The sequence below is a fragment of the Schistocerca nitens genome, chromosome 11, assembly GCF_023898315.1.
Source record: "Schistocerca nitens isolate TAMUIC-IGC-003100 chromosome 11, iqSchNite1.1, whole genome shotgun sequence".
Classification (NCBI taxonomy): domain Eukaryota; kingdom Metazoa; phylum Arthropoda; class Insecta; order Orthoptera; family Acrididae; genus Schistocerca; species Schistocerca nitens.
Genome location: NC_064624.1, coordinates 112,114,228 through 112,128,380, shown reverse-complemented (window position 1 = coordinate 112,128,380; position 14,153 = coordinate 112,114,228). Strand labels below are relative to the sequence as shown.

Here is a 14,153-nt window from a genome sequence, read left to right as displayed (position 1 = left end):
CTGTTGGCCTCCCATATGGGTGGCGTGGGTGTTGTCCTCATTCTAGATCTGCCTGTTTGGCTTTTGAAAACATCACGGATGAATGAGGCCTCATCCACAAACAATACAAACTGTATGAAGTTGGACAGTACAGCGCTGTGAACGACACTGGATTGACACAAGCAGACATAGGGCTCAAAATCCGTTCGTCGCAGTGCTTGCACATTTCATCTTTGATTACTCATTGTGCACTGTACACAGCAACACACCTCACCATGAACACGACACAAGCTATCTGATGCAATGGACAGCTGACAGCAGGGTCAGTGGTGTGTTTGCGGCACAGGTTAATGCGCCACTGCGATGCTTGAGTGCTACGAGCCTAGTTGTGCACAGTAGGTTCGTTTGGTGGTCAGGTGTGTACACTGTTTATCAGCTGCTACTGTTCGAGTGCACAACGGACACCCGAGATCTTTGCAAGAGTGTGAAGAACTGCAGGCATCATTGCAATACATGCATTCATTCAGACCGACAGTCGTTGCTATGAGCTACATTGTTGTTAGGTGGTGTATGCTGTGTATGTCCTTAACACAATAAATATGCACTTTCGAGTATTGGTTCCCTATCTCAATATAATCTATTGTGGAACCACTGTCACCTGTTTCAGTGTTCTGTACAAACTCTCCATCCTGGGAATCAAGATTCCCAATAATTTTTGCCTGTTATCGACACTTTTTTAACTTTACTAGCAAGATACTGCTCCCAGGAATACCAAGATCGGTTCAGAAATTCTACGTTATTTCCTCAGCCCAGCCCAAACAATCAAGAACAAGCAAGCAGAGGACTTTAGTTTATGTATGTAGGGAGAGAAGATTTAATAACACATTTCTGTTTACGTACTAAATCATGAATACAACATACAATTTATTTTTGCATGCAATAATGTTCGTATGTTATACTTTCGTGATGAATACAATGTATGTCCAAATCGAAAACATTTTTATGTGATATAATTACAAGTTAACAAGTTTCAGATTTTTTGCTTTACTTGTACCGGAAAACTTAGTTGTAGCCAAATCTCATGATTCCAAGTCAATGGAGAGCATCCTATAGGTTTCGATGACTGAGTTTTCGATTATCAAAACACGAGACATAAACGGCCGTCCGTATCTGTTGACTGGAGTCAGTTATAAGCTTACAATTTTTACGCCGCCAAGGGTCCGATACCTTTGTATGTGACATAATTTGAACATGATACCCAGAACTGATCCAGAGAAAAAGATTCCCAGCAGATGGACAGATAAATAGACAGACTGATAAAAAATAATACGAAAAGTATTTTCTAGGGTTAAATAGTTACCAATTATGGATTTTAAGATTTTTTTTCTTTATTTGCACTGTGAAATCTGGCTTCTTCCAAAATGTCATGATTCTAAATCAACAGGGAGCGCCTTATAGATTTTTGTGAGTGACTTTTCAAGTATGAAAATGTGTAATTAAATGGCCATATCTTTACTGCATTGACTTAGAAGCCTACAATTTGTACAACGCCAAAGGAGCATTGACCTTAATATGTGACATAAATGTGAACTTCGTACCCGAAAATGGTCCAGAAGAAAATGATTTTAACACTTGGACAGTCAATACATTCCATCAAATCTGCAATATTCGAGACGTGTTCAGATACAGACGACATTGTGTTAGATGACGAGCAACAAACGCAAATTTTCGGCAAAAGCGATCAGCCAGGCACATACAAACGCTACAAAATTTTGAGTCGAACTGACAATTTGTGTGTGCACAATTAACTGAGATAATGGTTCAGATATAGAGCGGCTCATGTCTATCGTTGCGTTTGTAGAAGGTCAAAACATGTGTTCAGGATTCTCACAGCGTAGGTAACGACTAGGATTGTGACGTATTTATCAACAGTGTGGCCATTCTATTTTCGAAAATCGTTCAAAAGTTTGAATAGAATCTCGTCAGAGCTCCAGCCACGCCATGTGGCTATACACGTAGGAACTCGACGCTGCTGGCAGCTCTAGAATATTTCAGTTGGATACATCGTCATGGGAGTATACATTCATACATTCAGACGTCTGTAATGTCAACTACCAAGAAATATCTGCACCTCTCTTATCGGATGTCACAGTTTGAGAAATGTATTTATTTAATAAAACCCCACTAGGTATCTGCTGTGCATTAATGTTTTTATGCCTGTACAAAACTGAATGTACTACACTCATGCGCTGGCAGTAATTTCAGTGTCATGTAATAGTGCTACATGTAACTGTATACTAAGACAGGCTGCTGCTTGTGGATGTTATGAAAGTAATTTGAACTATTTTCTGTGTGTTTCAGGGTAACCACGCAAGTGATCAGCAACTCCACGCTTGGATTAAGGACATGGAACGTGTGAAAGACATGCTGCGCACGAAATTAACCGGATGTGTACATGACATGCAATTAGCCAGCAAACAGGTGGAGCACTACGAGGTGGAAGAAGACAAGGACAGGCCAGGGCACTTGATACTCAGGTATAAACCAGTGTACACTCAAATTTCTGTCGTACTCACTATGGTTTTTTTAAGTTTATCTCACTTTTATCCATGGAAGTATTCATTAAAGTTATAGAAAACACAGGGATCATATACTTCAAAATGGAGTAAAGAACTAGCACTAATAGACAGCAGTGAAGGACATGGTTACAGAAACTCGTGATTTACAAAGGATTTTGACTCCGTTTAGCCTTCGATTTTTTGATTCGTATTGTGTCTTAAAATGTGCCACGTATTACGTAACAGACCAGCGGAGAAAACTGACACAATAAACGATGTTACTGCATTTACTAGAGAAAGTATTGATGGTTACAGATACTTCCGAAGTTTTCATAATTAGTGGAAACAATGATGTGGAACCTGACACGAAAAGTGAGCGTGTCCTCGTCCTATTCGGAAAAAAAAACAACACTTCGGGAGAAATTACGGTAATACCATGCAGTAGCGACTCTAGTCCAGATACTGGCATCCAGTCGGTGAGGAAAAGAGGCCACAAGTCATGTTCATCTCAATAGATGGAAGAAAAATCTAAGCAGCGATGAGGGAAGATGGGAAGACGTCAGCAGAGGGCAGGAAGCGGACAGCCATTGTTCTTATATTTTGTCCTGTGGTTGGTGTGTTTAAATCAATCCGTAGCATAGAGCGTAAATACTGGAGGCTGCGAGCGGGAGGAAAGCGGAATAGTCTCACGAGTGGTTGACATATGTGGCCGTGGAATGGAGTAGTGTAGGAGATATGTTGGCACTATGGAGGGTGACGAGGTGGCTTCCTACGTGGGAATGCGCAAGCTCCCAGCAGGCACCACAGGTCTTGTGGCTTTGTTGTTGGATTCTTTTAGGTGGCTTATTGTGAGGTAGGTATGGAGGTGGAGAACATGGATTACGATGGACAATTAGACTTAGTCGTGATTGCTATCAATAGGATGAAAGACTTGTGCAGTTATATCTTAAGATGCCGGTAGGGGAGCCACTTTGGGATGAGTGTGTCTGGGAAATGGACTAGGTCTTCTGAAACGAAAGTGATCAACCGACATCCACAATTAAGTTCATCATGAGAATTGATGTGGGTAAACAGCTGTGGAGAGGAAGTGGTCAGTGTGAGGAACGAAATTATGTGCTACAGGATGATGACAGAGACAGGCAGTAGGACAGATCACGGCCAGGGTGGTAAAATACACACTCAGGATAAAGTATTATGCAGGATGATTGAACATGATTTGTAGCCACCTGGAGCTGTTTTTGACGAACGGTATTGTTACTCCACAATGTTTATTGTTTGGGGATTTTTGGTTTGCTACTCCACATCTGTCATCAGAACTGTGAGTGGGGTACCGGTTCACTGTGTACGGACACATGCAGATAGTGTGACGGGATAAAACCATCGATATTGTGTCAGGCAGTGGGAATGAAGGTAACAGTGGTTGGGAAGGTGAACTGAAAATCGGAGATGGGTAGATTTCAAGACAGGGGTGCACTACACAAAGGAAGCAGCTAATCGGATAGCAGAGTACTTGTGGAGTGCACATGGGGGGTTTCAGGCTAGCCAGTAGTTTGAGGTACTCTCATGAACACTCGCCAGTTGGTACACCTTTAGGGAAATCAGATAGCTTTCAGAGTAAAGTCAGTTCGACTCTGAAACTTTTATCAGTCAACTGTCGAAGTATTTGTAACATAGTTCCCAAATTTACTCTCCTCCATGAACGTTCTCAGCCTCAAATTATTCTTGAATTGAGAGCTGGCTAAGACCCTAAGTAGAAAAACTCTGAGATATTTAGCGAGTCTTGGAACGTTTATCGGAAAGACATTCGACGCGGTAGGAGGGGATGTGTTCATTGCAGTTGACAAAAAATATTCTCTTTACTGAGGTTGAATTTGAGTGCAATAGTGAAGTTACGTGGTCGCACATAACAGGACTAGGTGAAAACATATCAGTTGTTGGATGTTTTTACCACCCACCCGACTCCGCTGGAGCCATTCAATGAAGGTAAATAGTCAGCACTGCATAAATATCCAGATCACGCGACACAAGCTGGCGGTGACCTTAACCTACCGAGTATAGACTGGGACGTCTATGGATTCACTGCAGGTCGTGCAGACAGACAGTCTTGTGAAGGACTTTTGAATACATTTTCCGAAAACTGTGTTGAGCAGCTAGTTCGGCAGCCAGCACAAACAGGCAGGACCTTATCGATGGCGTCAGCATAGAGATGGGGATTACTGATCGTGATTTCATCATAGCGACTATGGTTACGAAAGTCAGTAAATCAGTCGAGAACGCTAGGAGAGTTGATATGCAGTTGTCAGCGTCTCACTTAGACAGTAAAATACAATCATTCAATTCCAGAATTATGGTCATAGAGGAATTATGGCTAAAGTTTAAAGAGATTGTAAATCGTGATCCGGAAAAGTATGCGCCTACTAAGTGGATGAAGGGCGGAAAAGACTCATCGTGCTTTAATAACAAAATTCGGAAAATGCTGAGGAACGAAAGGCTGTTACATTCTCGGTTCAAAAGAGAACGCGCAAATGAGGACAGCAAGGTTTGTAGATATTCGTGCGTCTGTGAAAAGATCTGTGCGCGAATCATACAACAGCTACCACCGGAGAACCGGAAAAAGTTTTGGTCCTCTGCAAAATCGTTAAGCGGATCTAACGCTTCTATTCAGTCACACGTTGACCAGTCTGCTTTGGCTGTAGAATATTCCAAAGGGAAGGCCGAAGTTAAAAATTCCTCGTTTAAGAAATCGTTCACGCAGGAGAATGGTACAAACGTGCCGTCGTTTGACCATCGCACAGAGTCCCGTATGGAAATCATAGTAATGAGTACCCCTGGCGTAGAGAAACAGCTGAGACAGCTGAAAATAAATAAGTGGCAATGCCTAGGTGGAATGCCAGTTTGGTTTTACAAAGAGTAGTGTGCGGCATTGGCCCCTTACTTAGCTTGCGATCAGCGGTAAGAACCAAGCGAATGGAAAAAGGTGCAAGTGACTCTAGTGTATAAGAAAGGTAAAAGAACGGACCCACAAAATTACAGACCAATATCCCTAACACCTGTTTCCTGCAGAATCCTTGAACATATTCTCAGTTCGAACATAATCAACTTTCTTCAGACTAAGGAGCTTATGTGCACAAATCGACACGGTTTTGGTAAGCATCGCTTCTGTGAAACTCACCTTTTCCTTTTCTCGCATGATGCACTGAGAGCTATGGATAAAGGGCAAAAGGCAGATTCCATATTTCTAGATTTCTCGAAAGCATTTGGCACGGTGTCCCATTGCGGTGTGATAACGTAAGAACGAGCATATGGAATAAGTTGAGTGACTGCAGGTTGACACAAGATGACAAAATTTCTAGTTGGTGTGATCAATGGCAGGTGGCTCTTGCTGTAGACGAAAGCGGATGAGCAGCAAAAACGAACCCGCAATATCCGGATACGGCACTCCAAGTGTGCTGCTTACCACAGTCACTTCGTTGAAATATCTGGGCGTAATGTTGCGAAGCGAGATGAAATGGAATAAACGTGTGAGGATTCTGGTAGGAAAGGCGAACGGTCGACTTGGGTTTATTCGGAGAGTTTTGTGAAAGTGTGGTTCGTATGTAAGGGAGACCCCGTGTAGGACGCCAGAGCGACTTCTTGTTCAGCATTGCTCGAGTATTTGGGATCTGCTCCAGGTCGGATAGAAAGAAGACATCGAAACAATTCAGGGGGAGCAGGTAGATTTCTTACCGGAGTTTCGATTAGCATGCAAGTGTTACGTATATGCTTCGGGAGCTCAGCAGGGAATTGTTGGAGGGAAGAAGACACTCATTTGGAAGAAAACAACAGAGAAAGTTTAGAGAATCGGCACTTGAAGCTGGCTGCAGAATGATCCTAATGACGCCAGCATACATTTCTGGTAGGGACCACGAAGACAAGATACGAGGAATTACGGCTCCTAAGGACGCACATAGACAGGCGTCTGTCACTCGCTCTGTCAGCGAGCGGAACAGGAAAGGAAACGACTAGTTGTGGAACAGGGTACCCTCCGCCACGCACCGCACGATGGCTTGCGGATTATGTATGTAGATGTAGATACAAAGGACGATAGTTGAGAGGAATTATTGGTTTCATGTCGGTAAATTTAGTGAAATCATTTTAGGCTTGGTTTCATTTGAAATCGTGAGGTTTTATCTATTCTATTTCATCTGTTTGGTCTTATGACTGCATGCATGAGGGTTGTGGTGTAATAGGTGGCCCCAGTTGTTTGTAGATAAGGACATTGACAGGAGTTTATGACGGCGGTGACGAATGTGGATGTGGTTGGAACTTCCTGCACCGGCAGTGGTGGGGGCGATGGGGCGGGCCGCGGATGGGGGCTGGCGACGGTGTTGGCGACAGAGCCAGCGACGCTGCTGGAGAGGGAGTCGACGGTGGCGCAGGTGGCGGCGACGGTGGTGGAGCATTTGACGGAGGCAGTGGCGAAGGAGCTGCCAGACTACGGCTCTCTGTGAGTGGTGAAGCAATGAGGACGACGACGAAGGGTGGGAGATGATCGGCGAAGAACCACTGGGAGAGTCCAGGTGAGAGCTGAGGTGCTGGCGAAATATAGTGGGGCGTGTCAGTAAAACGGAGGATATACTTCGTACTGGAAATTTTGGGAGGACATTTTGAGGTTAACATGAGTAAAGCGAGTCAGAGAATATACTCCACCCGATAATGTGCTCAACGTGAGTAAAAAGGTGAGGGATGTTGCTTAAGACAAAGAATGTTCTCCGATTACGTATGAATAAAACTAGAGGAGCTTCTCACAATCGGAAAACATTGAAACGAGCTCTTTAGCATTCTTTGAGCTGAGTAAGTTCTGTTCAGGTTAAGTTTTACATACTTTTTGACAGTAATGGCAGAATTCATGCTGCTTCGAAGGCAATGAAAGATATATGTAGCCCAACAAAATGCTGAACAGAGACACTGTAGAAGTTTATATGGGTTTCACAATAAGAACATTACTTGCCTGGTGAACTTCCCTCCAGAAAATCACCAAAGAAGAGGGGACGACCTTTCAAAAGAAGTAAAAATTAAAACATTCTTGCTGCTTTTTAGTAGACCTAAGTTTTCAGACTAACGTACGAGAAAACTTCGGTGTAGGCCTACACCAAACAACGGTGTCACTGACAATTCCAGATGTGCACCATGGTAACCAAAATTATCTCGTGTTAGAGAACTCTGACAGAGTTCCGGCTTGGAGTAGATAAAAAGTCATGCAATCTTAAGATTTCGTTCGCATAATGTTCGCCTAACTTCTGTAACTGAAAAGTTTTCCGCATGTTGTAAATTCGGTAACATCTCAAGAAAATGCATTTTCGTAAGCTGTACGTAATTGTCTTAATAATTTGTTGGCGCATATAAAATAAACAAAATGAAACGTAGTGCAACTCTGCCTGAACACAGTGGTGCCGGTTCCAGACACGTCGCCCGTTTGAGCGAGCTGAATGACACGTGACACTGCACGTGCTTTCTGTGCGGGACACGGCAGACCACACACACCGAGAACTCAGCAGGGAGCAGAGGTAGTGAGAAAAAGGAACCCTCTCGTCACAGATTATGGCTTCGAATGTTTTGCTCGTAAGAGCTTTCTCAGAGATTTTCCTTTTGCTCCGAGAATCTTCTCTAGAGAACGTCGTCTTGTTTGTTCATACGACCCAGCGTGTTTACCTTCTGTTGGATGTCAGTACAAAGGCGATAACCAAAGACGCATCAGGGGTCACAGAGCTCCAGCGGCAGTGGTGGAACTTCGGTACCGCCCTCCTAGTCCAGGCAGCGCACCATTTCGTGTCTCTTCTACAGTTCACGTATCGCCATTTACAGTCGGTCATTTCTAAATTCCTCCAATCCACTTCATTACTGGACTCGCATGATAGCCTTAGTAATGGCTCCAGCACTACAGGCTAAAGCCGCCTATAGCACACAGACCCTGCCTCTGCACGCAAATTGTCGACGATTGACTTCGTGGCAGCGGTCTGCCCCGCTTGTCGACACTCTAGCTCCATGTGGCGAGTATTTATTGCGTCCTCTGTTGATTTGCCACTTTGTGTTGCAACGCACTTGCTCCTAAACTGAATATGGCAGTCAGTTTTGTGTCATTATAGCAGTGTAGTACATTCGCAACTGTCCAGAAGTTTCGAGATTTTCTTTAGAGCTTGTTTCAGTGGATATTGTTTGTTCACTTCCTTGCTGCATTTAAATCCGTCCTTTCGTTGCCTTATGGAATGAACGGCTCCATTATGTTAAAAACAGCCCTTTCCCGAAATTCTTCCCCAACCAAATCTCCGTATAATGTTTATTCAGATCATTGTAGTGTGCACGTACATCCTCCATCTGGGGCGTAGAAATGATGATTTTCATCACGGCACGGATTCTGAGTTCCAGCTTGTCAGTGGAGTAGGTGTGGTACTGTACCTCCAAGCAGAACAGCGTGCTGGTGTACGTAGCGTGGAAATGATTTGCGAGCCTTAGCACCATGGCACCACTTGTCTTATGGGAGGGACTGCTTTCCGGTCAAACTGGGGACCCAGACATCACACGGAACTCATTATGATGCAGCTTCATGCTTTAATTGGCAACGTCGTTGTCAGGTAACAGTGATAACCAAGGACCATACTACAAGGAGTACAGGGAGTAATGATTGTTCTGCATTGTGTCAGGCAGTATGGAAACTTTCCATCGTTAATGGGCTATAGGGAATGCAGTCGTAGATTAATCAGAAAAAAATTATCTCATACCCGATTCTGAGGGCTCCATTCTCATTACAACATGTACCTGACACATATGTATCGAATCGATGTACGGAACACTGACCTTAGGACAAAGTTTTACGGCCAATAATTTCTATATGATAATTTTCACTGGGTTTAATAATGAATAAAAAAATAGGAGTGCGGGTTAGCTACTACAAACAGCATAGTGAACGCATTATTGTGGCCAAGATAGACACAAAGCCCATGCCTACTACAGTAGTACAAGTTTATATGCCAACTAGCTCTGCAGATGATGAAGAAATTAATGAAATGTATGACGAGATAAAAGAAATTATTCAGGTAGTGAAGGGAGACGAAAATTTCATAGTCATGGGTGACTGGAATTCGTCAGTTGGAAAAGGGAGAGAAGGAAACATAGTAGGTGAATATGGATTGGGGGGAAGAAATGAAAGAGGAAGCCGCCTTGTAGAATTTTGCACAGAGCATAACTTAATCATAGCTAACACTTGGTTCAAGAATCATAAAAGAAGGTTGTATACATGGAAGAATCCTGGAGATACTAAAAGGTATCAGATAGATTATATAATGGTGAGACAGAGATTTAGGAACCAGGTTTTAAATTGTAAGACATTTCCAGGGGCAGATGTGGACTCTGACCACAATATATTGGTTATGAACTGCAGATTGAAACTGAAGAAACTGCAAAAAGGTGGGAATTTAAGGAGATGGGACCTGGATAAACTGAAAGAACCAGAAGTTGTAGAGAGTTTCAGGGAGAGCATAAGGGAACAATTGACAGGAATGGGGGAAAGAAATACAGTGGAAGAAGAATGGGTTGCTCTGAGGGATGAAGTAGTGAAGGCAGCAGAGGATCAAGTAGGTAAAAAGACGAGGGCTAATAGAAATCCTTGGGTAACAGAAGAAATATTGAATTTAATTGATGAAAGGAGAAAATATAAAAATGCAGTAAATGAAGCAGGCAAAAAGGAATACAAACGTCTCAAAAATGAAATCGACAGGAAGTGCAAAATGGCTAAGCAGGGATGGCTAGAGGACAAATGTAAGGATGTAGAGGCTTGTCTCACTAGGGGTAAGATAGATACTGCCTACAGGAAAATTAAAGAGACCTTTGGAGAGAAGAGAACCACTTGTATGAATATCAAGAGCTCAGATGGAAACCCAGTTCTAAGCAAAGAAGGGAAGGCAGAAAGGTGGAAGGAGTATATGGAGGGTTTATACAAGGGCGATGTACTTGAGGACAATATTATGGAAATGGAAGAGGATGTAGATGAAATGGGAGATAAGATACTGCGTGAAGAGTTTGACAGAGCACTGAAAGACCTGAGTCGAAACAAGGCCCCGGGAGTAGACAACATTCCATTAGAACTACTGATGGCCTTGGGAGAGCCAGTACTGACAAAACTCTACCATCTGGTGAGCAAGATGTATGAGACAGGCGAAATACCCACAGACTTCAAGAAGAATATAATAATTCCAATCCCAAAGAAAGCAGGTGTTGACAGATGTGAAAATTACCGAACTATCTGTTTAATAAGTCACAGCTGCAAAATACTAACGCGAATTCTTTACAGACGAATGGAAAAACTGGTAGAAGCGGACCTCGGGGAAGATCAGTTTGGATTCCGTAGAAATGTTGGAACACGTGAGGCAATACTAACCTTACGACTTATCTTAGAAGAAAGATTAAGAAAAGGCAAACTTACGTTTCTAGCATTTGTAGACTTAGAGAAAGCTTTTGACAACGTTAACTGGAATACTCTCTTTCAAATTCTGAAGGTGGCAGGGGTAAAATACAGGGAGCGACAGGCTATTTACAATTTGTACAGAAACCAGATGGCAGTTATAAGAGTCGAGGGACATGAAAGGGAAGCAGTGGTTGGAAAGGGAGTGAGACAGGCTTGTAGCCTCTCCCCGATGTTATTCAATCTGTATATTGAGCAAGCAGTGAAGGAAACAAAAGAAAAATTCGGAGTAAGTATTAAAATTCATGGAGAAGAAATGAAAACTTTGAGGTTCGCCGATGACATTGTAATTCTGTCAGAGACAGCAAAGGACTTGGAAGAGCAGTTGAACGGAATGGACAGTGTCTTGAAAGGAGGATATAAGATGAACATCAACAAAAGCAAAACGAGGATAATGGAATGTAGTCAAATTAAATCGGGTGATGCTGAGGGGATTAGATTAGGAAATGAGACACTTAAAGTAGTAAAGGAGTTTTGCTATTTAGGGAGTAAAATAACTGATGGTGGTCGAAGTAGAGAGGATATAAAATGTAGACTGGCAATGGCAAGGAAATCGTTTCTGAAGAAGAGAAATTTGTTAACATCGAGTATAGATTTAAGTGTCAGGAAGTCGTTTCTGAAAGTATTTGTATGGAGTGTAGCCATGTATGGAAGTGAAACATGGACGATAACCAGTTTTGACAAGAAGAGAATAGAAGCTTTCGAAATATGGTGCTACAGAAGAATGCTGAAGATAAGGAGGTATTGAATAGGATTGGGGAGAAGAGAAGTTTGTGGCACAACTTGACTAGAAGAAGGGATCGGTTGGTAGGACATGTTTTGAGGCATCAAGGGATCACAAATTTAGCATTGGAGGGCAGCGTGGAGGGTAAAAATCGTAGAGGGAGACCAATAGACTAAGCAGATTCAGAAGGATGTAGGTTGCAGTAGGTACTGGGAGATGAAGAAGCTTGCACAGGATAGAGTAGCATGGAGAGCTGCATCAAACCAGTCTCAGGACTGAAGACCACAACAACAACAACAATTTTCACTACCAAACGAGAGACCCGAACCAACCAATCACGAAGCGAGACCGAACGAATGCTTCAGAGCCAAGTAAATAAACATTTTTATGCAATACTGAAGCGTCATTTTGTCAAGTTTCACGTGAGGAGACATGTACTTCTGGACGTCAAGCATAGCAGTGTGAGACGGTGGGATGCACACTGCCGGATGTAAGTGGAAACATTATAGAAATGCCACAACTGATAAGGGTATAATGAGTAAAACGAAAGACCTATTGTGAAATAAAAACACATGTTTGGTATTTGCAAAGACGGATTTGAAATAGTTTAAGTCATCGTATCGCGCTGTCCTTAGCCGTTGGATTAGCTGAAAGGGACTGAATAAGTGGACCTGCTTGACGGTACATTCACATTTGTCCATAGAGCTCTTCTTCCTGTGGGGATTCTGCTTTCAGCTGTCATACAGTCTTTACGGAAAATTATCGCAGATGTCACATCACCTAAAGCAGATAGGAAACTCCCTGGCAGGTCGGATTCCCGACGTTTCAAGTGACTGCACTCTCCACTGCAGAGTGAGGATTCGTCCAGGAAGCAACCCCCGAGGCCTCTGGTCACTGCAGTGCCCATCCTTCCGGGAGCGCTGGTCCCGCCAGCCGTGCAGGGGAGCTTCTGTGACGGCTGGAAGGCAGCGGCTGAGCTACTGGCGGAAGTAAGGCTGTCACGGCGGCTCTCGGTTCCTCCCTGCCTAGCTCGATGTCTATTTTTTTAAGGACGTCATATTCGCCATTGACTATAAAAATTGTTTTACAATTGCAGTTTCGGCCTTTTGAGCCATTTTCAAGTGGTAATGTGCACGATTTTGCTTCAGCTCATGACAGTCATGTCTACATGTCAGCGTCTAAAATCATCTATAACAAATTTGAACAAGTCATTCATATCCTTAACATAAATATCACATGTTCACTCTCTTGCAATGCATACGAAATTCTTCTTTAAAGAAAAGAGGTATTCTGCGGCAAGCGCTGCAGTTCTGCAGTTTGATGAGTCTGAAACCACTTAAAACGATATAGCAGCACAGAACGGAGTGGATGACCTGCAAGAAATAGTTATAATCGGTGTCTCACTAAAGTGCTCCGAAATCTAAAGATGAAATCTTGATGCGCTAAAATGCTAAAAAGACCAATGGGTTTGCGATTGTTGGCTGTGTTACTATGCATCCTTTAAAGAATGAAAAAGTTCCAGGTTTGTGTCCCAGTGTGGCACACAGTACTCATCTGCCAGGAAGTTTCTAATCCACTGGTGAGTGGAAATCCGTTCTGGATACTTTTAGCCGCGCGGGATTAGCCGAGCGGTCTGGGGCGCTTCAGTCATGTGGTGCGCGGATGGTCCCGGCGCAGGTTCGAGCCCTCCCTCGGGCATGGGTGTGTGTGTGTGTGTCCTTAGGATAATGTAGGTTAAGTAGTGTGTAAGCTTAGGGACTGATGACCTTAGCAGTTAAGTCCCATAAAATTTCACACACATTTTTGGATACTTGTACGTTCTTGCATAAACTATACATGCTAGGTTTTCAACTTTTAACCTCGCACCTTGTGTGCTACAGGCGGCCGCTGTTGAGTGAACGCCTGCTGCGCCATCAGCCGTGGAGCCTCTCCTTTGACGACGACTTCAGTGCGCTGTGCAAGGAGCGGCAGCCAGAGGCGTCGCAAATGTTCAGCCTCGCTGACGAAGTGTACGCCTTCCTTCGTGTCTACTGGCACACTGCAGCTGAGTACATCGATTCATTCTACGAAGATGATGTCAAGATTGTAGGTAAGTTTAATACTGGGACCCGGCCACTTCATGGTTATGCGCTGACAAGTGTTCAAGTTGTTCGAGGAATGAAATTCAAATATCCTTCTGAATATGTAGTTTTAGCTCTTGCGTGATTTTGCATGCCACGCAAGGTAATCTCTGGTGCTCTTTCCAAAGTCAGTGTTTAGATTCCTCGGCAACTCTCCGTCTGGATCTATGACAAGTTTATGTGACACAAAGGTCATAGGTGTACCCCCACCTGCTCGTGGCCCGTGAAGGTTTCGATGCCGGCGATGTACAGAGGCTGTGTGATGTTTTGGAGAC

At 43.4% G+C, this 14,153-nt stretch overlaps 1 protein-coding gene and 1 long non-coding RNA gene across 5 annotated transcripts in view; both read left to right on the top strand.

Moving 5' to 3' along the window:
* The window catches only part of LOC126212890 (uncharacterized), a 474,898-nt gene that overhangs the window by 448,366 nt on the left and 12,379 nt on the right, over positions 1 to 14,153 (top strand). The gene's annotated exons all lie outside the window — the stretch shown is intronic.
* The window catches only part of LOC126212888 (uncharacterized), a 144,884-nt gene that overhangs the window by 119,287 nt on the left and 11,444 nt on the right, over positions 1 to 14,153 (top strand). For 2 of the 4 annotated variants that reach the window (XM_049940388.1, XM_049940387.1), the window contains exons 3-4: positions 2,341 to 2,516; positions 13,639 to 13,847. In XM_049940388.1, the coding sequence (XP_049796345.1) occupies positions 2,341 to 2,516; positions 13,639 to 13,847 (385 nt within the window). The remainder of the gene's footprint in view (positions 1 to 2,340; positions 2,517 to 13,638; positions 13,848 to 14,153) is intronic. The other 2 variants (XM_049940389.1, XM_049940390.1) reach the window with 2 other exon arrangements.